We start from the raw sequence: 23,942 nt of genomic DNA, 5'->3' as shown, positions 1-23,942 counted from the left end.
GTCAAGGGATGACGAAAGACCAAGAAATCCCGCGATAAGGGCGACACCTATTTTAGCGCATCCCTTGTGCCTTGGAGGTAAAAGACAGATTTAGTCTCTTTTACTACCTCGTAGTGGCTGTAGCGTAAAGAGTCAGGGTCTTCGTCGTCTAAGGAAAGGTCTAATTCGGCAACTCGGATCTGGTGGAGCCGAACCAACTGAACTTGGCAACTTCGGATGGTGAGGCCGCTGTAAGCAAGCCTCGATCATTCCACACTAACAAAACCGCTCGGAATCTAGGCCCTGCTCTCCACTTCAGCTGCGATAATGGGCTCTTGAAATAAAGATCCAGCTGTTTCCCTGCTCGTTCTGGGGATCTCCCTTGGTAGAGTCGCATCATTCAGTGTTACGCTGTACGCTTGTCTTGTAAGTCAAGTCTACACAAAAAACAGGTCGAGTCATGTTACACGACTCAACTTGCAACATGGCAAACATACAGTACTGACTTATTCCTCCAGGTATTAAGGGCCAGATCGTACCCAGGTAGTCACCCGACGGTCACCTCGTCTCCTCCCGACGACAAGATGTCGATGTTTGGTCGGTTCCAAGAGAGCAAAAAACAATGGCGTAACTGTATAGTGGCCTGTTTCGCAATATATGCTCTCGGTTTTCTCTTTTTCTACTACAGCTTCCCTGCCTTTGGTGACTTTCATCGACCCCACCATCACCATGCCGTCTCTGTCACAAAGCAGTCAAAACATGTCAAGCCGGACAACATCACCGTCAGCGGACTGGTATTCTACGGTCGACAAAGCCGAGTTGAGATAATGAAGTGCTACATCGAGCGCAACCTGGTCGAGAATGGAGGATGGCTCGATGAAGTCCTCTGGGTCGTCAACACCGAGCAAAAGGGTGATCTCCGATATCTCGAGGAGATCCTTGCTTCCAATCCTCAGCGATACAAGAAGATTTATTCCGACGAGATTGCAGGGACGTACACATACAAGAACATCTGGAAGAAATTGGACCGCGGAAAGTATTACGTCAAGATTGACGACGATGTCGTACGTGCAATGTCAATGTCTTAATTCGCTAAACACTAACCATTGGTCTCCCAGGTCTGGATCGACGACAACGCTATCCCCAGTCTTGTCACACGTAAAGTCCAAAACCCCAAGGACTTTGTTGTCTCTGGCAACATTATCAACAACCCCCCTCTTGGCTTCTTCCATATGCGCATGGGTGCCATTCATCCATACTTCCCAGAGGCTTTTGAGCCATTCAGCGTCACAAACGCCACTGATTACTGGAGACCATCACGACATCCTTCGTGGGATGGCCCCAAGAAGTACAAGTGGGAACTCAAGAATGAACCTCCTTCCTGGCCCAACCATCGATGGCTTAGAGTCCCTGACGATGCGATGCTTGATCAGACCCCTGCTGCTGAGCTCAAATACGACATTTGGGGCGATAGCTACCGCAACTGGGCTATCGCTTCTCAAATGCACATGTCTCTATTTGAGAACATCGAGAAGAACCAATTAGACCTGTACAAGTTCGAGAAAACTTGGACCATGTACGAAGATCGAATCCGAATCAACTTCATGTGCATCTATAGCGATGATATCCTCGACACAGATCCTGAGAACTGGCCCCAAGGACGGGGTGACGAAGACATGATCGTTCTCGACCTCCCAAAAAAGCTTCGACGCCGTAAGTCCCCCATTAGAAATCCAACATGCTTTATGCATAACTAACACTCTCTGCCAGCTGTTGTGATTCAAGGCGACGCTCTAGCCGCTCACTACCAATACATGGACCAGAAGAAATTGGAATCAACCGATATCCTAAGACGATACCAATCCATCGCAAAGGATAAATACTGCCTGAACTTAGATGCAGCGCGGGACGTCGCGGAAGCAGATCTGAAACAAAGGTCGATTCGAGGTCTCTTTTCCACCCCAAGTGGGTATGATGTTTGATGTCTATAATACGGAGTTATATATCCTGGGATGGGAGCGTGTCGGTTATTATGCTAGAAATTGCACCAGTCGTTTTTTCACCGCTTCCTCTCGTGCCTTGCGGTTTGTCCACCATCGTGAAACTTATAAATATAACTTGGTTAACAGGTTGTTTTATCTCGGTTGTTTGTTACCGTTGAGGTTACATGGCATAAGATGGTCCTAGTCTGAGATGGGGAAAGGGGCCATTGCCATCGAGACCCTCTTTTGAGAGAAATCGAACTATCGCCACCGTTATTTCTATTGGGATCTTCATTCATTGTCAGCTGGCGATGCCTAGAAGCGCAAGGCGATAGGAGACTTTGGCCTGGACGAGAAAGTTGCCTGGCCATAGAGCGTGCTGAGCTCACCACAGGTTTTTTCGATACATACCTATCAATCCAGGTTTCAGGTTGTTTGACATTTTACGCATGGCGAACTAGTTTACGGCTTGAAATGAGAGGCATCTTCTCAAAGGAGCCATGGCCTGATACCTGAACAGCGATTCGAGACTCACGTTGAGCCAGTTGGTAGAAAAATTTATTATTTTCAAGACAGTTACAGAATTTTGCCTGCTATATACACTGTTGCAATATGACTACTCTACTTTCGGGAGTGAGTGACTGTCCATCGAGTCTCAACACTGATCTCGTTATTCTTCATCTCAGAAGATCCAACAGTCAAGTTCTTCTCCGACCCTGACTCATCAGGGAATCCTGCGACGGCATAACCGTGCTGAAGCTTATCATTCGGCCTATAATCATCCATCTCCCAGGTCGACAGGTTTGGGTCTCGAGCAATCTCTGGCTGGGTGCTGACGGCACCTGATCGGCTGGCATCCCTAAATCCCGTTGAACGCTCGGTAGAGTATTCATCCAATCGAGACCCCCCCATTCGCTTCTTGTACTTGGCGTAGAAAGGTCGGAGCATGGGAATGCTAACGCAGAGGATGGCCAGGTTAGGCTCGAGGATGAAGAGGAAGATGGTGGTGGGCATGGTTCCGGTGATGTTGTTGTTAAGATCGACAGTTGAGATGTAGATAAGTCGGAAGACGGCGCAGACAACGCAACTGTTCGAGTCAGTATATACTTCTTACATCAAGAACTAAGAGACCTACGCAAGACCCAATGCGAAACAAGAGGTGATACCAATCTTCTCCGCACGGCGTGTCTTCAAGTTCCAAACGCTATGCATAGGAAGCGCCATAATGATCAAGTCTCCAATAGCGTTGGTAGCGATCAAGGACTGAATCATGGGGATGTACGCTCCACACTTTCCTTGGGCAGTCCACTGAGCAGAGACTGGGTTGCAAAGGAAGATACAAGAGCAAAGATAGGCGATGAGCCACATAGCAACAAAGACGAGGGCAGCCTTGGATGACTTTTGCATGAAGCTTGTTGGGAAGACTCGGATGAAGAAGGCCAACATGCTCGCTTTGACGGAGGCGAGGAGTGTGACATAAATGGCTTGCATGCAGAATGTCAACTTGAGAATGAAAGGAATATTCGCGGCGACTGAATCGAGGAGTTAGTAAATCGTACTAGCACAGAGGCAGATGATAGTCGACTGCGGGTGAGGGAACGCACGCTCAGGATGCTTCGCTAACTCGTATCCATTTCCAACAGGTGCGAAAAGTCCTTGACAACACAACATTGCCACGCCCAGCGGCTGCAATCACAGTCAGTAATGGCCGAGCTCAGCCAAAGATAGTCACCAACCGTTGCGAAAATAACGAATCCATCATCCCATCCAAGTCCAGGTCCCATAAGTCTCCCAATGACCCGCAGAGTGACGACGATCAGAACCAGCAGCACAATCAAGCAGTTGATGACAAGTTCGGCTTTGACATAACCCAATATGGGCATGAAAACCTGCGGTGTCGATATCACCTCTACTGCTTCCGCCGACATGATGGGAAGCACTCAAAGCGAAACAAATACGCCGAACAAGAGAAATTTCACAATACAGGGAGGAGCAAAAAGGAACCCATTCTTCCTTATATAAACAGGAACCATAAGCAGGTCATGTCGATCACTTTACTCCAACCGAACGGCCTGGGAAAAAAGGACCTGCATTAGCTGGGGGTTCTTTAGCGGAAACTTAGCCCAAATAAGACTGGTTTGTTACAGATGACTGAGGCAAGACATGCGAGTGTGCACTTGGCTGTGGTCTCTTTGCCTATTCGAGTACAGAGGCTCCGCCGGGTATGAGGGTAACCCTGGGATCCTTGGGGGCAACGGCCTTGGAAAGATGCAGTGATGAAGCAAGGAGATCCTTGACAGGGCCCTTTAGCCAGCGCGGATGACGGATCCGTGGCGAACGGGACTTGGCGCGGCAATGGGAGGAGCCTGAACGCTGGGTCTTGATACGCTCAGGGGGGAGGGGGGATTGGATGCTTCGGCTGGTGTTGTATATCCGAAGCTCACGTGAGAGGCTCACATACGATCCAATGGAAGAAAAAGACGATACGTAAAATAACCTCTTGGCACCCAGAATATTGGTGAAGGAACAGGCGAACCAACCGAAGTTGCCGCATGAAACATTTTTGATTACAGACTACTCCACATTCAAGGACACTTTCTTGACTCGACTCCCGCAGCCGTGACATCGTAAACGGGTCGAATGAAAAGCCGGGAAAGTGCCGGGTTTCTAGTGCTTCCAGAGCGAAGAGAGTCAGGGCTGAAGAGCAAGCTCACCGTCCTGTCTCAAAGAGAATAGACCAGCTGACCTAAACATTATAAAACAAATTCTTGTAGGGCTAAGATCATCCGAGGGCTTGAGAACAGACAATGCGGAGAAAAGCAAAAAAACGGCCCTCCCGAGATTGTAGAGACAAAGACTGAAGAAATGGTTGAATGAAATTACTCGCCAAGAATTAGAAACAACGGAGTATTTCTGGGGCCCGTCCCGTCTCGTTCCTTGACCACTTGGTGAACAATCCGCCATCAAGCGTCTCCATCGTTCCCCATATATAGCCCACATAAGAACACAAAACGAGATTTTAGCGTGCGGTCCTGAAAATATCCCCTCGGAGAACGTTAGCCTACTGTAGGAAATAATCTGCTGACTGTCCAGACGGATCATGTTTTGTCCCCTGGGTTGGGTGACGATCTTGCACAAGAATAGCGCAGTTCGCCGACGCTCAATGAGAGAGAGGGGGGAAAAACCGCACTGACTCGACACTAGAGGAAACAAAAACAGGACTGCAAGATAAGCTTCCCGCGCTGCCCGTCGATGGTTTGGCACAAGTCTAACGGTTGCAAAACGTCTTCTTCACATGTTGGGTTAATAATTAATTTTGAGTTTCGGAAATATCGATCGAAACGTTGACGTGCTTCTGGATGATACCGTAACTTGAACCCTTCTGTCACATCATATCATCCATTCCTTGTCACAGTAACTAAACCCCCCTGTTTTTCCTTGCCACGCCACGTTATGGCTGCTGCCCACAATCCAGGTTGTCGGTGTCCTTACTCAATGTGCCCGTCGCATGGATGCACTGCATGAAAGGAGGTCTCAAGGGTCCCTCCCTGCTAGAACGCCTCGTCGGAAATGCAACCCTCATGCCCCCCGGAGACCGCCACCGTAAAGGTTTAGGCCAAGACCGAATGGCAACGTCGCCTTTTAATCACGGCAAACTCGCGTCGTCCTTATAAAGTATGGTTTGGCTGTATTTGACTGGACGGAACTAGGTTTAAAAAGCAACGTTTTTCGTAAAAGCCAGACCAGCATATTAACTATCTCCACCAAACCGTCAGCAGAAACAAAACACTTTTATCCATTTTTAACCTTTTCCATCCATCATCCACCATCATGACATCCTCTTACACTACCAAGCAATGGGTCCTCGCCAACAAACCTACAGGGGAGCCTGTCCTGTCTGGCCCAGACGCTACCTGGAAGCTGCAGACCGTCACACTGCCTGAGCTGAAGGATGGCCAGATCCTCGCCAAAGTCCAGTATTTCTCCAACGACACTGGCCTGAGGAACTTTATCCAGAGCACCGTCGCGCCTGAGCGCTTCTACGTGCCTACAGTGCCTCTCGGCTCTCCCATGCGATCCGGCATCATCGCTGAGGTGGTAGAGTCCAAGTCGGATAAGTTCAAGGTCGGTGATCTCTGCATGGATTTCCACCTAGGCACCTGGAGCGAATATGTCATCCTGGAAGCCGAAAACTCCCAGGCCCTCGCGCCCCTGCCCAACGGCCTGCCCACCACTCACTTCCTTGGTGCGTTTGGCGCCTCTGGTCTCGCCGCGTATACCGGCTTGTACTATGCCGGCGAGGCTAAGCCCGAGCACACTATTGTCATCTCAGCCGCTGCTGGCGCCACTGGCTCTATGGCTGTTCAGATCGCCTCCAAGATCCTCGGCGCTAAGCGAGTCATTGGCATCACTGGCTCTGACGAGAAGTGCGAGTGGGTGAAGAGCATCGGTGCCCACGAGTGCCTCAACTACAAGAGCCCTACATTCCTTGAGGACCTCAAGGCTGCTACCCCCGACGAGGTCGATGTGTACTTTGACAATGTCGGTGGTGACATTCTTGACGCCATGCTGACCCGCGTCAAGAAGCACGGCCACATCGCTGTCTGCGGTGCGGTCAGCGGATATAACTCTGACGAGCCTATGGCTCTGAAGAACTGGTTCGAGCTTATCTCGTGCAGAATCAACATCCGCGGATTTATCATGCTGGATTATATGGACAAGGTGCCCGCCATTCTTGGCGAGCTTATTGGCGCCACTGCCGATGGACGCATCAAGCTTGAGGCCGCCGAGACAGTTATTGAAGCGCCCATTGAGCAGCAGCCCGAGGTTTGGATGAAGCTGTTCAGCGGTGTCAACCAGGGCAAGCTCCTCACCAAGCTCATCATTTGAGAAGCCTGGGTGAGTAAAAATAAATAGTTGATGAATTTAGGCGGGCATTTGCATACTAGCGTTGCCATTAAATATAACTGGCTTGCAATACTTGATCATTTATGAATTCTACTGTGCTATTAATTGTAAAAATGCGACTTTATTTGGCGGCAGTGCTTGGCGCTTCAGTGGGTGTCATGGTCCTCACCTCAACTTTCCCCGGCGACAGGGCACTGTGAAACAGCGTTTTAACCAGCAAGGGTTACTGGGCATGCACTGTAAGTCAGTACCCCAGGTTTGTCTACTGACAAAAGGATTCAACTCTGTGTATGCGGTACTGTGGACCATCCCCGCCGGTTCATGAAATATGGAAGAGGATTCAACTCCTTGCGTTTTGTGCCTGCATTAGGAAGGTCAGATTATCTGGCGGATTTGTTACCTCGGATTGTCCAAAGTTGAGTTGAGTTTTCTAGGGGGTTGTGAAGCCTGCCGCCACTTACCCTAAAGACAGATTCTGACAATCCCAGGATCTTGGTACTTGCGAGGCTACGATGCTGGGCAAAAGACGATGATCCTATCTTTTTCTCTCTCAATGCACTGCTTGGTTGCTGCTATTGACATGTCGCCATCCACTTAGAGCTTGGTGCACAAAAGAAGCGCTGATCAATTGGCATCGATTGACATTGAAGCGATTCATACCCCGCACTTTGACATGAAATTTACATGATTGACCATAAAGGCGTGCCAAGACTTATGCACAGTGACCAGTGACCAGTGAGACGTGTGACAATTGGCCCCCCAGCCTTACATCTCTCACTCATAAGTTATAGGCAGTGTCAGCAACGCTTTGCTCATCTTACTCTCTACCAAGCGACAACCATGACAATCCCAGAGCCAGCCATCACCATTGAGCCAGGATATCGTCCTGGCCTACTAGCCAGATGTCTCGAGATGCACATCGCCTACTATCACCCATACAACTCCTGGGGCCTTGCCTTCGAGACCTCCCTGGCTAAAAGCTGGGCCGACCTCATCCAAAGACTCACCAATCCTCGCAACCAAATCTTCGCAGCAGTTCAGTCAGCACCCTCTGACAATTCCGCCGACTTCACTCAAAAGATTGTGGGGACTATCTTGATTGACGCAGAGCACCTTCAACAGCCCAACACCGCACAAATACGCGGCTTTATCGTTGATGAGCGAGCTCGCGGGCTTGGAGTAGGAAAGCGCCTGATGGCGGCGGCGATGGAGTTCATCGAACAGCAAAAGTTTGACAAGGTTACGCTTTTTACATCGAATAGCCAGGAGGCTTCCTTGTACCTTTATAAGAAGGCGGGATTCGTGGTGGTGAAGGACGAGCAAAAGATTCTGTGGGACGTGCCAATGAATGAGTTGCAGCTTGATTGGACGCGACCAGTTGTTGCAACCCAAGGAGTTGATGAAAAAGGCGCAAATGGAGTTACGAAAAGTGATATATAGAGGAAAGAAATAGAAACATCCACTGAGTTAGCTACTAGACTATCCCAATATCGGCATTTCTTTTGCGAGCTTGAACCCAATTGCCTGGATGGGACATGTACCATTGAACCTTGTCCCAATGCTGAACCAGCCGAGCAACCAAAGAAACAAGAAGTATCAGCATGGGCGTCAATAAAAAGAACGGATAGCTTTGTAGGTCCAAGAAAGTCAGGGATGGCTTCTTCCTGCATAGAGAGTATTGCCGCCGCGAGGGTAATGGGCGACACAACCTGTCAAGTCAAGTCAGTACATCTACACTCTCACGATCTCCACGAAAACATACGTAGAGTAGAAAGCAGCTAAGAACTTGTGTACTTTCAGCAACCTGCGCCTGCTGGCGGGAGATCCGGTATTGTTCGTCCATGTTGTGAAGACTTAGCTACAATGGCGTGAGTGTCGTCCAGTGTCATTAGGGACTGCCTTACTGTTCTTTCGTGCTCGTCACAAAGCGTACGGATGTTGTATAGCTCTTTCAAGCAATTCCTCACCTCCGCGAAAGTCTGCTATGTAGACACCATTGATTGACGTCCATAGCGTGTCTGCATATGGTCCGGATAGGTGAAGTTATCCCAACAGTCGATGGTTGTCTCCAAGCCCACCACCAGCTCGGTCAACTTGCGTCTTGCATGCCGAAGCCATGCCAGCGGCTGTTGTGATTCCTTGCTATGAAGCAAAGTCAAATTCGTCGACCTGCGCGAGAATTAGTTATGCTCGAAATCCCGAGCATTGAACTTATTACATATGTTTCTACTCTCTCTTTAAATCTTTTTGCTGTGTTCATCCATTCATCCTTGAAAACCACCAGTTGGTGTTGAAGAGACATTAGGAAGTAGTCGTCGGGATTTAAGATTGGCATATCAGCATCGTGTTTTCCGGTAGTAAAAGGGTCGAACTGCATGCCTCTATCACAATAATCCTCGACGCATTGCCTCTCATCTTCTGGTTGAAAGTATGTATCGACAAAGCAGTAGCCCGTACAGATTCCACCATCCATTGGCGTAATGCACACTGCAATTTGTGCTTGACAAAGGTAGTCGATCATGGGGGCTGTTGGAGAATTGCCTTGAAGACAGCTCATATTATGAACCTTTCTCAAGGGACTACTATCTTGTCTGAACCGTATGTCTCGTGGCTCATGTTGGGTCTGCTTCCATGAGTAGAAAGGCAAATGGAATGAGAGCTCATATGTGACGAGACCTTGTGGCTATATAAGGAATAAGTCAAATTAACGGTGGATTTCAGATGGCGTGTACGCTCACTTTCGATGAGACTCTTATATAAGGCTGAAAAGCAATATAGGAGTATAGGAAGTGTACCAAAGCATTGCTTTGATACCCAGGAGCCGTTGCCATTACACTGACCAATGCATGGCTATCTGGGTTCATAATAAAGCTAGAGATATGTCAGCATGAAACTTCAAAAGACGTCAGAAGCTTTTGGAAGTTCTCACACCAGTCTACGGTCGGTGTTGGGTTTTTTGATTCCCCCGTTAGACGGCGGCTCGTGGAATCTCTGATATCTCAATTACCACTATGGCTCGATTTTGGGAGAGGAGAGGCTTACCTTTTCCACGAGTCTAACATACATACCGTGGGAGGTCAGTGGCTTCCGATTGCCATTGCAGGTCGATGTGGTGCCGTTGACCGTTCTATCATCTATAAGACATGACTTTCTAGATGAGATATTGGAGCTGTTAGACTGGAGTTCTTGAAGCTCGTTTGAGTGACAGAAATGGTTGACCACTTCAGCCTGGTACTTGCGTCTTGGTTCCTTACCACCCCTAGTCATAAACCAATCTACCAAATTTTTGGCTCCAATCTTTCCAGGATCAGCGTATCTGTCATTCAAAATCTTAAGCATTCCCTGGGTAAGCTCCGAGCTTCGTTGAATATTTCCATCATCTTTAACTCCCTCGGACTCTGTAGCCTTTTTAGCCAGAGTTGGATAATTTGTATAGTCTACCAGCTGTGGTAGCTTATAGTGACTTCTGGGTTTTCTTCTTAAGGGACCGTAGCTATGTCTCATTGCGATCGTTTTGTTGTTCATTGTGATTTTAAGAGGGTTCTTTGTAGTTTTATTAATATAAATAATTAATGAGAATTCACCTTAAAACCACGCCATGGATTATTTTCGGGTAGAGGAGAGGGGAAAAAAAAAGAATGTTTGGTAGTACGAGGCTTGACTCTGAGTCCTCAAAGGTTCAGATATGTAATGATACTTTGGGGGTAGACACGACTCTTATATAGATAGCTACGCCACGATGAAGGCGACACAGCATACTAGGCAGAAACAAGGAGAGCGTTTACTTGAGATACTTGCGTAACCTTATAGTTATACAAGGAGCATGGATAATTCCCATTATGGTTGAATTAGACGATGTACATAGATTATATAATACTTGGCGTCACGATCGACCAGTAATTCTCATAAGAGAAAATAAGTATGCTACTTCATTTAGATATTTTTCTGAAGGAAGTCCTCCCTCCAATCATGGTAGCAGATATTATGTCTTTGTATTCTGACTACGTACATCGACCGAGTTCATCGTGACTTACCACCGATACTGATCTGGCTGTCGTTCTCTGACTGCTTGTCTTTTACCTCGCAATGTTGGCATCTCGATTGGTTGCACCCAGAGCATCCGGTTATGGAAGATTCAATGTTTGCTGCCCGACAAGCGCAGCATGTCCAAACCCAACCCGCTTGTTTCTCTTTCTGTTGTCGTAACTGTGAGCTATCTTTCTTGGACGCGACGACATTTTGCTGCTCTAGCCAGCTGCTGCTTATAGCTTGATAGCCTGAAATGGAATCGGTCATGGTCGCTAGAAGTGATTGGTTCACGGAGGAAGAGATTTGTCTAGATGAACTGTTCAGTTTGTAGTCGAGACTTGTGGGTGAGAGCTTCAATTAGCAGAGAGTACTTTGTTTAGCTTAACCCAGTAGTAGGAGCGCGTTCGCGACACGAGCTTTTATAATGCTACAATAATGGTTGTTCTGAGCGTCACTGAGGAAGAAATCGAGTGACTGACTGATGCACGGTCTATGTAGAAACCATTCACGGCAAGATCCAAATGCGCTATTCACTATTCAGCTGAGAGCTCATATTCACTACGCAGAACTTGGTGTTGCTCACTGTTAATTGATAGTTGGAGTTTATGACACCAAAGAGTTCACGGGAGTGTACGTCTCTTGCCAATGGATAGGGTGACATCGAGAGGTACGATCCATCCTCCTCGCCCTTTCTCAATGGCAACAGTCCCGGTGGAATTCCAGGCTTTGGAGAGTTCCCACTCCTCGCCATCCGTCGATTCAATCCATACCGCAGTTTTGTTGACCCTGGGTGAACCCTCCCGCTGTGCCAGCTCCACGTGAACGGTACTCTCTCCCTGGGTGAATGTGAAGTTGCTAATGGATCCCATATCAACAGTAATCATGACGTTGAATGGCCCTATGAAGATCCTCTTTCTTACAGCATCCTTCGGTATAACAGAATACTGTGTTCTAGTCTTGGAGATTGTACCTCCGAAGGCAACCATGCCAAGTTGCTTGTCCTCCGCGACGTAGGTACCAGAGTTCAGTACTGTACCAATGAGGCCACCGCCATAATCACCGGTGATACCATCCCACTTGAGAGTATCCGGCCGAGAGTGGAACGCGGCACTAGGGAAGCCATCTTGATTGATGTTGGTGAGCGGGGCAGATGATCCAGCGTACCCAACGCGGAGGAGATAGGAGTCCCAGGAGTCATTACGAAATGCTGAGAGCAGGACCTGGGAGTTCAGACCAGAGCCGTAGTGATGGATCTGTCGCTCGATGCGCTGGAGCTTTCCTCCATAAATGAAGTCCCAATATCGACGGGCATTGCCGTTCCAGCCCCAGTGAGGTACGTTTGGGGTATATCCCAATACACTATCGACTGTCTTTTGAGCCGACTCGTTGAAGCCGAAGTGTCTATAAAGTTAGCAAGGTACAGCACAGCACGTCGGATTTGGATCTCACCTTGTCCAATAGTATACGCCCTCTTGGCCCGTGGAGTCCCACGCCATCTCGCTTCCATAAGGGATATCTTGCGCATCCCAGATCTTAGCACGCACCTTCATTGCCTCCTCGAGAGCATGTGCTGGAGTGCCCTTAACCTCGCGCCTTAGATCCTTCAGAACCTCCCCAAAGACTGTCTCACCCATCAGACCAAGGTCTTTGTATGACACGTCTCTCTGGGTCATCCGAATAATGGTCTTTTGAGCCTGGTCCAAGTACCAGCTCCAACGTTTGGTTGCTAGCTCGGGATATGCTCGTGCGACACGATACATGGACCAATAAGCCACCACGACGTGAACATAATCGTATGCACGATCGACAGCCTCCGAAGCTTCCTTGTTCCACGACGTCCAGGACGTCCAATCACTCTTCTTGTCATAAGGGTAGTCCAGTTTAGGGTCATAGTAGAAAAGTGACTTGCGCACTCCGTAGTCTTTCCCTTGAATTCTACCCCAAATCGTGGTTTGAACGAACTCGTCTAGCTTGGCTATCTCTTCGGCATCTGGCTGAAGTACCTGCTTGAGCATGGCGGCGACATAAGCACCAGTGCCACCTTCATCACTGAGGCCTGCAATCCAGGCCCGTGGATCTTGCTCGACAATTGCGCGCTTCTCATAGTCGTAGGTCATGACCGACGGGGATCTCTTGAAAATGTCCGATGAAGCATTGAACCAAGCCTTTGTAGTCAAGAAGCTCCCGAGGTCATTGAGGGTCTCTGATGTTGGCTTGGTAACGTAATAGTGGACAGTCTGCACCTTGCCATCATTGTATTTGATGCTGACACGAACTCGTCCCCAAGAAGATGGTGAGGGTGTTAGCTCATAACCCTCTCTGGAATGTCCCACAGCGTTCCCGATTTCAAGTGCCCCTTGCGGTGAGACATCGATTGAAGCAACTCCACTATCGCTCAGAGGAAAGAGTAAGGCAGGGAGGTCGCGCGGAATAATGTATCCAGGAACACCAACTACAACAGGAGTTCCAGTATTCTTGACTGTATCGTCAAAGTCGCGAATAGATTCGGATATGGAGAACCGGACACCAACCTTGAACGACTCGCCAGGCTTCAACATCTTGGAAGTCGGTTCGTTCCAAGGCTCTTGTTTCTTCCATTCATTCTCTGCCCAAGCCTTAGTGAGGACCTGCCACTCGTAGAACCCTTCGAATGTCTGGCTTTCATAGTCAGTTGACTCGAACCAAGGTTCGTCCAGATTCCGATAAGCCTCCAGTGGTGTCTTAGTTCCATTCAACGGCGTGACAACAAGACCATTGCCAGTCCCCTTGACCGGGGCGACTCGGATGTGGCCAGCATCCAGGCCGATGTAGGGATCTGCGAGGGAGCAGCGGGCTTGCATCTCCTCGGCTGCCCTGTTGGTGAAGATACTGTTGAACTCGGCTGGGAATCCCAGGCTGCCAAGCTCAATTGTGTCGTCCCCACTGTTAGTGATAGTAAAGCGAAGAGCTAGGTCACCTTCAAATTCGAGCCATTCCCGAGTGATGTTGAGAGGGCTATTGGGCAGCGTCGGGCCAAGATCTGATGATGCAAGAGCAGTTCCCGTGGTGAGGTTCTTCACAGGGTGCCGCTTGTGAGCAGAATCACCTTGAGTCCATTTTGAGACGCCTTGTTTGCGATATTTGTACGTGATATCACCCCAGTGATACTGCCCATTGTTGGCGCGAACATCGATTCGATCAAATGGTAAGAAGTCAAAAGTGTCGTCTCCTGAGATCAATGATACCAGGACTTGAGCGTCGCGGACAATGCGGGCTTTGAAGTTATTGGTCTCGATGTCGATGTAGCCATTGTCGAGTCCAAGGTTGTCTTTTTGAGCCAGCACGAACGGTGCTGCGAAGGCGAGACCTACGCATAGCTGTTTAAGAAAGGACATTTTGGCTGACAACACTTAACAGGGAGGGATACCCTTCCTCTGGTCGCGACGGTGAGCTCTTATGGAGCAGTGTGATTAATTACAAAGTTCGGTGCTTAAGCCATTATATTAAAGCCACGCCGGATCATTACTGTGTCCTCTTCAGGTATTTTGACAGCCGAAAGGTTAACTTGATGGGCATCAGCCCGCTACATAAGGTACATAGTGATCCGTACACTTGAATGATTTATCCTGATTGGTGCGCCTGTGGCCATATCTCAATCAAGTAACCCCGAGTCCATCGTCATGTTGGAGAATTGTCACCTTCCGTAAACATCGATCTAGCGGTCGTCGGCAGTTGAGAAGATGGGCTGGGGTCAAACCAAGAAGTTGCTGAGAGAGGGAGAGACTTTCAGTCATGACCAGCATAAGCGAAATTAGGAAATATGATATCGTGTTCTCATTCATCACCTGCTTTCGCCGCCTGAAGCTTAACCTTATTGGCACAGCCAAGTACATATAAAGTTCAGCACAAGCAAAAGTTGATTCAATAATCACTCGGCAGTTAAAAACCCAACGTCGTCATTGCAAGCAAGCTCTGTAAAAAAAAAAAAAGAATTTATACTTTGAGAAGAAATGATAAAAAACATGCGGTTTATGTGGATCGAACACATGACCTTCAGATATCAATGATGATTGAAGTTTGACTTCAGTCTGACGCTCTCCCAACTGAGCTAAACCCGCTTGTTGAGTCAAAGGCCGCTACAACTCTACATGTACGCCACGGTGGCGAATCGATCGCAGAGACTGATTGGGGTCGCAATGGCATGCATGGACATGAATATGAAAATAAGTCACTATGTTCTCTCGGCTGATTTAAGCTCTCAGCTACAGAACTCAGAGGCAAATAACACTTCTAGCTCACAACTTAGACATTATACCAAGATGTCTAACCAATTGCTATAGCACAAGGCTGAGAAAATAAGTCACTATTAACATAAGATGTAGATTCTCTCCTTTAAGGATTATGTTAAACGCTATGGGAGTTCATGCGGCGAGCTCTTGGGAATGGTCATAACACGAGGCCTGATCCAAGCATCATCAGGCGCTTCATTGATAGGATTTGAATCAGCCTGTAAAATGGGATTTGAATCGGCATGGAAAACGGGACTGGAGTCGGCGTGCAAAATGGGATTCGAGTCAGCATGCAAGATTGGGTTAGAATCTGCTTCCGTTGAAGTATTCCCTGCCCTTCTCATTGCCTGTCCCCGAGAACCATGCCCTGGTCTTCCGGCTTGCGGCATGCTATCGTTCTCCGGATATGGTTGCTGAGGTAGTGTCACATCAGCGGGTTGTGGCATTCCATCATCTTCAGGGTACGCCAGTGGAGGACGGGCACCATTGACAGCTCGTGAGTCAACTTCGGTGTACCTGTTACCCTCTGTTCCCTCAGCTTCCGCAACGCCGATCTGAGGCAAGACCTCAACCGTGGCGTTGCCTTTGCCGCTTGAAGCATCATCCTTCTTCTCGGGAGTCACTGCAGTCGTGTGCGGAGTAGAAGGTCTATCGCGCCGCTTGTAAACGCAGAAGACTCCAAGGAATAAGAACCCGATGAACGAAACACCGCCGACTGTACCTCCGACAATCGCAGGCGTAGAAGACTTCTTGACTGAGCTATCCCCTCGATTTGCTGTCAAGGTTGGGGTTTGTACGATGGTCGTGCGAATCACGCTTTGGAAAGTACTCGTCGCATCGCTCGTCTTCGTGCTGGACTTGGGATCGGGTGCTTTGAGGGTATAGATTTCGGCGCCGCTGTCGCAACAGTCGCTTCCGTCTGCTGGAGGACAGCAGTATTTATTCTTTCCGCACGTCTGCAGTGGAAACCAAGTGCCAGATTCCGCTATCTGATGTTAGTTGCTTTCTCTGTTTGGCGGTTTGGAGGTGACTTACTGTCCATGCAAACCTCTGGACAATTGGACCAGTCTTTGTTCTGACAAGCAGCGCGGTAGTCGTATTTTCCCGGCTGGTTGCACAAGCCGTTTGCCAAACATTTGTCGCCCTTGCCAAAGTAGCAGCATGTGGAGTACGTCGTGGTTGAGTTACCGCATGGTTCGTACTTGTAGTCTTTTGCTGCGTTGATACCGTTGGGGTAATAGCACGTCGCCGACACTCGGCTGCCAAAGAGCGCGCCTAGTAACACAAATTTGCGCATTTCACTTGCCTTTTGGTGCTTCTAACGTTGCATGCTTCGGAGACTTTAGGAGAATCACAGTTTGTGCAACAACAAATTTGGGGAAAGGGGCAAACAATGGCTCTTAAAGCGCCTCTTGATCCCAAATGTTTTCAGCCCTCCCAGGGCTGAGGTCTTGTGGCTTGGATAGCGTAAAACTATCGCGACTGAACCCTGCAGTGACCGATCAGCCAAGACACGGCGTTGGTCTAGATTGTCGAGGTCGCATCTGATTTGACGCCTTAGCGAAGATCAAAGAACCAAGCATTCCCAATATTGGCGGTAAACCATAAACAGGTAGCGTGGGCTGAAGTTGACCCTTATTAGTTCTTAATCGTCGTGGAACTCATGATCTTCGACTGAGCGAGCCGCCATTGCACCAATTATCGGTCACTTCTTTCCGCTCCCAGAAATAAACGTTTATCTACACAGCGAGCGCCGTTTCGGCCAGAATACAAGATTGGAGCAGCTAGGTATTATGTCTGGTTACCGCTGATTGAACGCGAGCAATATTTTCTGTCCCCTGCGACTAGTTCTTGAGAAAATGAACTTGAGTTAGGCGACATCAGGATAAAAACAATAGTGAAAAGCGGTAATGTCCCAAGAGTCTGTAAAAATTACTGATGGTGGCTGATGCTAGAATTATTGCAACAAACTGGGAGACCAAAGACCGAGGTATGCTTGATGACATTTACTTACAATCATGAGAGAACCTTTTGACACAGCAAACTTAACAAGAAGAAATTATCTATGCAATAGAGGCTGTTTCTCTGAGCTTCTGGTCAAAAGAAAAGCACATAGTTGAATAGTATGTTGAGGTCAGGCTTATCTATCGAGGCCCAGTGTCATCATGAGCTATGGGCTAATTTGTAGACACCCGGGACTAGAAGCAGCTAACAATAATATCGAAAAGTAAAGGAGCCCATTTGTACTGTCTGTCGCTTTGTGGTGTGTATCATGCAGCAATATATTGTGATGGAACAAAGTCATTTTTAAAAATGGAAGTGTTATGTTGTCATACTCTAAGCTTTATCTACCTTGCGCTCATTTGGGCCAAAGATGAGATGACTTGTGGTTTTTGCCTTTGGTCATGGCACAAACTGGCAGACATTCACACTAAAATCTTGCAAACTTAGAAGCAAAGCTAAAGGGAAATGATATTTGAGTGTGTTGCACCCTTGGATTTCTATTCTATTTCCTTACCTCTTTCAACTTTTCCACTTTCTCGTATTCTCTCAGTCTACAGGCGGATACCGTTACACCTCGACATTTCTGTCAATCCATCTATCATGGCCAGCTTCAGACGTTTTGCCGACCTGCCCAAAGAGATACGGGACGTTATATGGAGCGATGCTAGTCAGCGTGACCTTGCCGGCGTCCAGATCTTTGAACTTCGGACTCCGAAGCCAAAAGAAGATGACGAAACTTCCGACACAACGGCCTCGGGTACTCGACCGCCCAGGCACCAACTCGATGCGCCATTGCGGAGCAAATGCTTTCCTGCTGTTGATGGTAGCCCAGGCACTTCGAATGTGTCTAGATACATGGCTGACATCGGATTATGGACTGCCTGTAAAGAATCACGGGAAGTCATGGAGAAGACTACACAGAGATCTCAGAAAATCCTTGAAATGCAAGCAAAAGAAAAATATCGGTACTACCACTGGGAGGAACATGTGCCCGCGATTATCTCTTGCAGCACTTCACAGCGATTTCTGGTCCAGCCCCACACAGATCTCTTTGTGATTCAGCCCAGCAAGATCGAGGACATCGACTGGTGGCAGGTCGCTCGTGACATCCGAAAGCAGTTTGAACCCAGAGATTTCGCTTTCGAAATCAATATTGGGATCGGATGGAAAGTCGAGTGGGAAATCAAACAGGAAGATGGTGACTTCAATCTGTTGTGCGAGGCCTTTCGTGATATCCATGCCCAGTTATGGATAATCGACACTAATCTCAAAAGAAAAGAAGATATGGACAAGAACACGAATGACCGCTGCAGCAAAGTCTTTTATGCTTGCGACAGAAAGTTCTTAGAGGTCGATTTCGAATACAAACCTTTGGAACGCTGGCGACATATCATACCACCATCTGAAGAAACAAGATTTGGCAGGTATGAGTATTCAACTAGTCTGGCGAAGGGTCTTCGCTCTATACAAGATGATTCGCATTCGCGGTATATCAGGCGGGGGCAGTATGGGGAAGAAGATGATGAGCGATTTAGCTGCGACGTTAAACTTCTAGGCTGGGATGACCTATGAGGCTAGATAGGAGGATGTTGCAAGAACTTGCAATATAGATTTCTGTTATGCTTCGGCTGTTGTGTAGGTTTATAAAGAAATGAGAGGATTAAAAATATGATTCTTCGAGGCCACATACCGTTACTTCCTAAGAAAGGAGGGCTAAGTCACTCCCTTGTTCCTAAGAACTCCCATTGTCAACAGTCTGGGCCAGTATAGCCACACAATTACGGATTGGGACTGATCACCTTAAGTAAGCCTATTGTTCCATCGGAGTAAGTACCTGTCGCCGGCCGTTTTGCAGTATTATCCCCTTACCACAAGATCTCGATAGCAGTCCTTCGTCACCAGGTGATTATCGGTGGCGATGCAGCTATGACGGAAATTTGTTTATCTCTGGCCACTGAGAATACCGTTGAGAGTGTTGTGTAAAAGTGCATATAATGAAAAGAAATGTTTTGTCTTTATTACGTGTGTTGGGAATCTATAGGTCAGTCTTAAAGGCGGCAAACAGCGGCTTGGTTGTTCTTCCATCATAACGATCTCTATCGGTCTTCACAATAGGATCACTGCGGTTGGGTAGCTGGTATACTGCCCGGACTGACTTTGATAAGAGTGTTGTTTTGAGTTCATAGACCCCACAGCTGATGGTTCCCATCGCGCGCCTCACACGCATCACTGCGGGTTTCAGGGAAGCGAATTCGCCTCTATACTGACTCCGAGATACGAAAGGTCTATAGCTCGTCATACAAACTAAGTCAGGCACCTGCAGTTTCAAAGAGAAGAATAGCCTCCCTATACGCATATTGTCTTCAAAAAGGCTGAAGTTAATTGTGATTCTTCAGTGCGTCAGCTTGATATGTATGGTCGAGGCGTCATAAGCTTTAGCCACCAATTGAAGACTGGCCTCCAGTGGTGTGACTGACAAGAAGTAAAATTCACCTCGGTGGCTGAGCTGCAAATAGCAATTTCTGAGTGTAAAGCTAAAAATGCAGGGTCATGACTCAGGCCGCAATGCAAACAGGTATAAACAGCTGGTGTGTCCGAAGATCAAGCAGTCAGTCTGTAAGTCCACTGTTCACATTGATACCATCGAATCAAGAAGCACGAAGCGCCCTGGATATCGGATAACCAACGACAACACACGACCACCACCCGTTCCCGCGATCACTTCTATACCGGGACTACACACCCATCAAGTACTCCAGTATGGCGGAGTTTGAGAGATTCCCCGAGCTTCCTAGAGAGCTCCGAGACCATATTTGGAGCATGGCTGTCCGCGATGATCGCCCAGGAGTACATGTTTTCGGACAGTACGACGAAGCAGAATGACATAAGAGCGGCAGCCGCTTTCTGAGATCCGGTGACGTGGTAAGCGGGACATGGGCTGCCCCTTCATGGAGCCGATACTTTGAGAACTTGGACAAGGACCGCAGCGACGAGAACATCTCAGCATACCTGATCGATGGCGGCCTATGGACAGCTTGTCATGAATCTCGGCTCATTATGGAGAAGCGCTACGAACAGTCAAAGCGAAAGCCTTCTCATAAAGAAACTTACCCAGTACACGATAGAACAAAAGAAGTCTTCAAAAAGACCACAACAGGCTGCTTTGACGGTACGCCTCTTGACCTGATGACTGTATTTCCCCACCGGGATCTTTTTGTTCTTCAGTTTACTGACTTGCAAAAAGTCGATTGGTGCTTCATGGGATTTGAGGCTTCAATGGCGACTGCTGCAGAGGGCTTCAGAGGGGTGAAGCATGTCGCATTAGAGTACAACCCAAAGTGGTCAGCTGAGCTAATACATGACCGTGGTGACGACATTTGGGCGATCATGGAGGGTGCATTTGAGATGTGGTCCCCTGTTTGGAAACTTTGGTTTATTGACCACTCCCTGAAAAGAAAGAAAGACGCTCCAGTTTTCAAAGAAAAGGCAGACAATGGAAACGAGATAAACGCCTTTTATGCCAGCGACAGGAGGCTTTTGGAGGTAGATTGCTATAACTCGCACGACCTGGAAAAGGAATGGGAATATATCAAACCGGTGGAAGACAAGTCGGATGATGGCTTTAGTTCTTCGGTGTTTTTCCTTCACGACTTGGAATCAGATCTCCGCGATAAGTCATATCAAACTTGCGATAATTACCAGGATCCTTATTGTCAAATAGGGATCCTAGGATGGGACGAGTTGTAGCTTCAACCAGACATAGGGGAGTTGGAAAAATAAGTATGAACTCCTTGGATTATTGAAATACAATAAAAATGAACATTTGATAAGCAGGTCACTTTAAGCGTCGGCATGAGACTCGAAGTTCTTACTATGGTCATTCTAAAGCTGAACTCCAAATTTGGAACACAAGATCTTATTGTGCAGGTATATGGGGAAGCAATCAAACTCTGAATGAGACATCTCCTAAGTTCCTAAGATATTAGATTTATGCTGTAGTAATTGGTCACATATTGTAGTATAATATCTGAATTGTGAACCAGATGTGATATTTACAGTTAAGACTTGTTGCTGAGAGCTCGAATCAGCACCGAGAAGCTAGTAATTAAATTCTCCCTGGTGGTTTCAAGATTTGAGTCACAAGTCTCAGCCGCGAATCACACAGTTAGCAATAGATAGCTCAAGTATCTGTAGGTGGCAGATGACACAGGCCGTAAAGTATAACTGCCTTTGTCCTTATTATAAGAACTCTTGCTCCCCCAAATGTTCTGGTCAGATTCCATTTGCTAAAAAGTCTCTCGTATGCAGAAATTCCCCAAGACCAGTGAAATCGAGAGCCGCCATCAACACTCCAGAGCGCAGCAACCTCCAATAGACTACCTTTACAAATCTCACTTATCATTATTTACCAACAATGGTGAATTTTTCCGAGCTTCCCCGGGAGATTCGAGACATGATCTGGCCCCTCGTCCTTCGAGATAATCATCCAGGCGTTCATATCTTCAGGCACTACGACGAGAAGAAGGAATTCATGACCGAAGGCCGCTCTCTCATGTATGGCAACCTCTTAAGTGATATACTATCCGAGCCGTCGCCTGACAAATACTTTGCCAACCTGGATAAGGACTGCAAGAACGAGAACGTCTCCACGTATCTCATCGACGCTGCGATGTGGAAGACCTGCAAAGAGTCGCGACTTACCATCGAAAAGTATTTCAGCCAGTATAAGTGGTCTGCTGAGGAATGGTGGCGGTCCGCGCGAAGTGACTCTAGAGGTTGGGATGAGTATCCTTTCCACAGTGTGTTTAAGGTGCCCTCCACAGGATGCTTCGAGGGAGGCTCCCCAAGTTATTTGACCGTCTTCCCTCGCAAAGATCGGTTCGTTTTCCAACCCGATAAACTAGACGGTATGGATTGGTCTTCTTTCGCGAGGCGTCTAACGAAAGGTGACACCCGGCCGGCTTTTCAGCGACTCCAGCACATTGCAATTGAATATGATCCAGAGTGGTGGGGCGTAACACATCGTTGGAATGTTCCAATGGTCTATCAGTTGGAGGAAGCTGCTTTCGCCCTAAAGGACATCCAAAAGCTATGGTTTATTGATCACAATCTCAAAAGAAAAAAGAATGCGCCAGCTTTTGACGAAACATGGGATCGCTGGGAATCGCCCAATGCATTCTACGCCAGAGACAGGAAGTTCCTGGAAATCGACTGGCGTAATTTTGGCGCACTGGAAGACTGGGAGTATGTAATGCCAGTAGACAGGTCAGATATACTTGGCAATTCTTCAGTTGGGCTTGCGCGGCAGTTGAACGACTATATCCGTTCCAGCTCTACTCGTTTGGAGGGACCTAGGCGTTACTGCGAATCGGACTTCTTGGATGGGATGAACTTTGACTTCTTGATATGAGATAAAACCTATCCATTCTCAGCAGAATCATTAGCCTTGCCAGGCTACCGACCGTCAATGTGAGATGTAGTTGACGGAGGTCATAAGAATATTGTTGGAATAAGAATTGACAACAAAAGGATCGTCTGTCCGATTGTTGAATCCTGGTGCCGATGCGTCAATGTTTCGCATAAGCTGGAATGCCAACTGAAGAGGTTCCCTAGAACAGAGACATTTACCAAATCATCATTCACAAGAGTACAGTTTCTAGCACGTAAAAAGGCGATCATGCTGCACAGATGGTGGTTGGAAAACAGAGCATTTTAGCTTCTAGCCTGAGTCTGAACTATGGGACCTTGACACGCCCTGATACGATTACAGGGCATCACCCCTCAGTATCATATTCGTTGGAGCGCCATCCGTCACATACTATTTGTTAGCCCGTGATCTCATGTCTTGTCAATGGATGGGAAAGCCTTACCCGTGCGTTCTGACGACGACCCTCGGCTCCCTTCACCCATGAGTCAACGACCAAGTAGCAGCCCGAGTCATCCCTACGTGATCAACCAGTCACAGGAAGGGGAGGGAGTAAATTGCGTCTCTGCACTGGCTCCGGTATTGACCGGGTTCCCAGGCGGCACCACGAGGAGGTTGCAGAGTCCGACTTCGCCGCCCGCCTCCCCTCTCACTTTAATGTGGAGGGTCAGCATCTTCCCCATTCTTTGATGAATGCTAAAGGAAGCATCGAATTGCTATGGGGACGAACCCATCCCAACCGAGCCTGGCGCTATGCCTATTGGGACTCTTCTGATCAAGAACCTTATGGAATTGATACGCGTTAGGTCGATGACGAGCCCCCGACCGAGTCCAGCTTTCAGTGCTAAAGAGACTCTTCTGGCAGTTTGCAAGTTTGCATGGCACGCGTCAGGGGTCGTGGACAAGCACTGCATAATGTCAGCATTGATAACCAGGCGCAGGAGTTCCAGTCAAAAGTCAGGTCATCCCACTCGCCCTCGCTTTCGGGGCTATCAGGCATCGTGACACTGGCGCGCTGCATAATTGCCATTCGCGACGCCTAGGCCATTCCTCTTTATGGGTTGGGGGCCCTGCAGTCGACCGTTCGATTTATCCGATTCGGTCGAGATGAATACCAGACTCGCTTCGTTCGATCGTCGGCTCATCTGCTCGTCGAGTGCCCGGTCGGTCGATCGTTTTGCTTCGGACTTGATCGGCCGGGACTTTGCTTCGATGACACTGGATGCATCGTGGGGCACTGTCCAAGTCAGCTGTATCTTGATCGCTCCTGGTTTCAGTGGATGAAGTGAAGATGTTCTCACTCACCAAGGCCGTAGACCTGAGTTTGGCGATGGACTGGATGGCTGT

General features: G+C 48.1%; 11 protein-coding genes, besides 1 other annotated feature; 6 read left to right on the top strand and 5 right to left on the bottom strand.

The window, feature by feature from the left end:
- Positions 1–569: 569 nt before the first annotated feature.
- Positions 570–1,961, top strand: FFUJ_10924 (uncharacterized protein; the record flags this gene model as incomplete). XM_023569764.1 has 3 exons in its annotated part: positions 570–1,043; positions 1,098–1,692; positions 1,750–1,961. 3 exons carry the CDS (start codon positions 570–572, stop codon positions 1,959–1,961), a joined length of 1,281 nt encoding a protein of 426 aa, XP_023436930.1.
- A 621-nt stretch (positions 1,962–2,582) lies between these two features.
- Positions 2,583–3,889, bottom strand: FFUJ_10923 (related to integral membrane protein; the record flags this gene model as incomplete). XM_023569762.1 has 5 exons in its annotated part: positions 2,583–2,803; positions 2,867–3,048; positions 3,097–3,493; positions 3,566–3,647; positions 3,698–3,889. The coding sequence occupies 5 exons, from the start codon at positions 3,887–3,889 to the stop codon at positions 2,583–2,585; spliced, it is 1,074 nt and encodes a 357-aa protein (XP_023436929.1).
- Positions 3,890–5,792: 1,903 nt separating this feature from the next.
- FFUJ_10922 (related to endo-polygalacturonase 6) lies at positions 5,793–6,851 on the top strand (the record flags this gene model as incomplete). The annotated part of the gene is made up of 1 exon (XM_023569761.1): positions 5,793–6,851. The coding sequence occupies one exon, from the start codon at positions 5,793–5,795 to the stop codon at positions 6,849–6,851; it is 1,059 nt and encodes a 352-aa protein (XP_023436928.1).
- Positions 6,852–7,709: 858 nt separating this feature from the next.
- On the top strand, positions 7,710–8,309 carry FFUJ_10921 (uncharacterized protein; the record flags this gene model as incomplete). Its single annotated transcript, XM_023569760.1, has 1 exon — positions 7,710–8,309. One exon carries the CDS (start codon positions 7,710–7,712, stop codon positions 8,307–8,309), a length of 600 nt encoding a protein of 199 aa, XP_023436927.1.
- A 715-nt stretch (positions 8,310–9,024) lies between these two features.
- On the bottom strand, positions 9,025–10,394 carry FFUJ_10920 (uncharacterized protein; the record flags this gene model as incomplete). XM_023569759.1 is given in 4 exon segments in its annotated part: positions 9,025–9,552; positions 9,608–9,740; positions 9,912–9,924; positions 9,938–10,394. 4 exon segments carry the CDS (start codon positions 10,392–10,394, stop codon positions 9,025–9,027), a joined length of 1,131 nt encoding a protein of 376 aa, XP_023437234.1.
- Positions 10,395–10,889: 495 nt separating this feature from the next.
- FFUJ_10919 (uncharacterized protein) lies at positions 10,890–11,165 on the bottom strand (the record flags this gene model as incomplete). The annotated part of the gene is made up of 1 exon (XM_023569758.1): positions 10,890–11,165. The coding sequence occupies one exon, from the start codon at positions 11,163–11,165 to the stop codon at positions 10,890–10,892; it is 276 nt and encodes a 91-aa protein (XP_023436926.1).
- Positions 11,166–11,518: 353 nt separating this feature from the next.
- FFUJ_10918 (uncharacterized protein) lies at positions 11,519–14,272 on the bottom strand (the record flags this gene model as incomplete). XM_023569757.1 has 2 exons in its annotated part: positions 11,519–12,299; positions 12,348–14,272. 2 exons carry the CDS (start codon positions 14,270–14,272, stop codon positions 11,519–11,521), a joined length of 2,706 nt encoding a protein of 901 aa, XP_023436925.1.
- A 628-nt stretch (positions 14,273–14,900) lies between these two features.
- Positions 14,901–14,995, bottom strand: a tRNA (tRNA-Phe).
- A 293-nt stretch (positions 14,996–15,288) lies between these two features.
- Positions 15,289–16,463, bottom strand: FFUJ_10917 (uncharacterized protein; the record flags this gene model as incomplete). XM_023569756.1 has 2 exons in its annotated part: positions 15,289–16,151; positions 16,202–16,463. 2 exons carry the CDS (start codon positions 16,461–16,463, stop codon positions 15,289–15,291), a joined length of 1,125 nt encoding a protein of 374 aa, XP_023436924.1.
- A 1,307-nt stretch (positions 16,464–17,770) lies between these two features.
- Positions 17,771–18,742, top strand: FFUJ_10916 (uncharacterized protein; the record flags this gene model as incomplete). Its single annotated transcript, XM_023569755.1, has 1 exon — positions 17,771–18,742. One exon carries the CDS (start codon positions 17,771–17,773, stop codon positions 18,740–18,742), a length of 972 nt encoding a protein of 323 aa, XP_023436923.1.
- Positions 18,743–19,930: 1,188 nt separating this feature from the next.
- On the top strand, positions 19,931–20,917 carry FFUJ_10915 (uncharacterized protein; the record flags this gene model as incomplete). XM_023569754.1 has 2 exons in its annotated part: positions 19,931–20,034; positions 20,068–20,917. The coding sequence occupies 2 exons, from the start codon at positions 19,931–19,933 to the stop codon at positions 20,915–20,917; spliced, it is 954 nt and encodes a 317-aa protein (XP_023436922.1).
- A 667-nt stretch (positions 20,918–21,584) lies between these two features.
- Positions 21,585–22,580, top strand: FFUJ_10914 (uncharacterized protein; the record flags this gene model as incomplete). Its single annotated transcript, XM_023569753.1, has 1 exon — positions 21,585–22,580. The coding sequence occupies one exon, from the start codon at positions 21,585–21,587 to the stop codon at positions 22,578–22,580; it is 996 nt and encodes a 331-aa protein (XP_023436921.1).
- Positions 22,581–23,942: the final 1,362 nt, after the last annotated feature.

This window comes from Fusarium fujikuroi, chromosome FFUJ_chr10, assembly GCF_900079805.1.
Source record: "Fusarium fujikuroi IMI 58289 draft genome, chromosome FFUJ_chr10".
NCBI lineage: Eukaryota > Fungi > Ascomycota > Sordariomycetes > Hypocreales > Nectriaceae > Fusarium > Fusarium fujikuroi.
The sequence above is the reverse complement of the archived record's forward strand: the minus strand, read 5'-3'. Positions and strand labels throughout refer to the sequence as shown.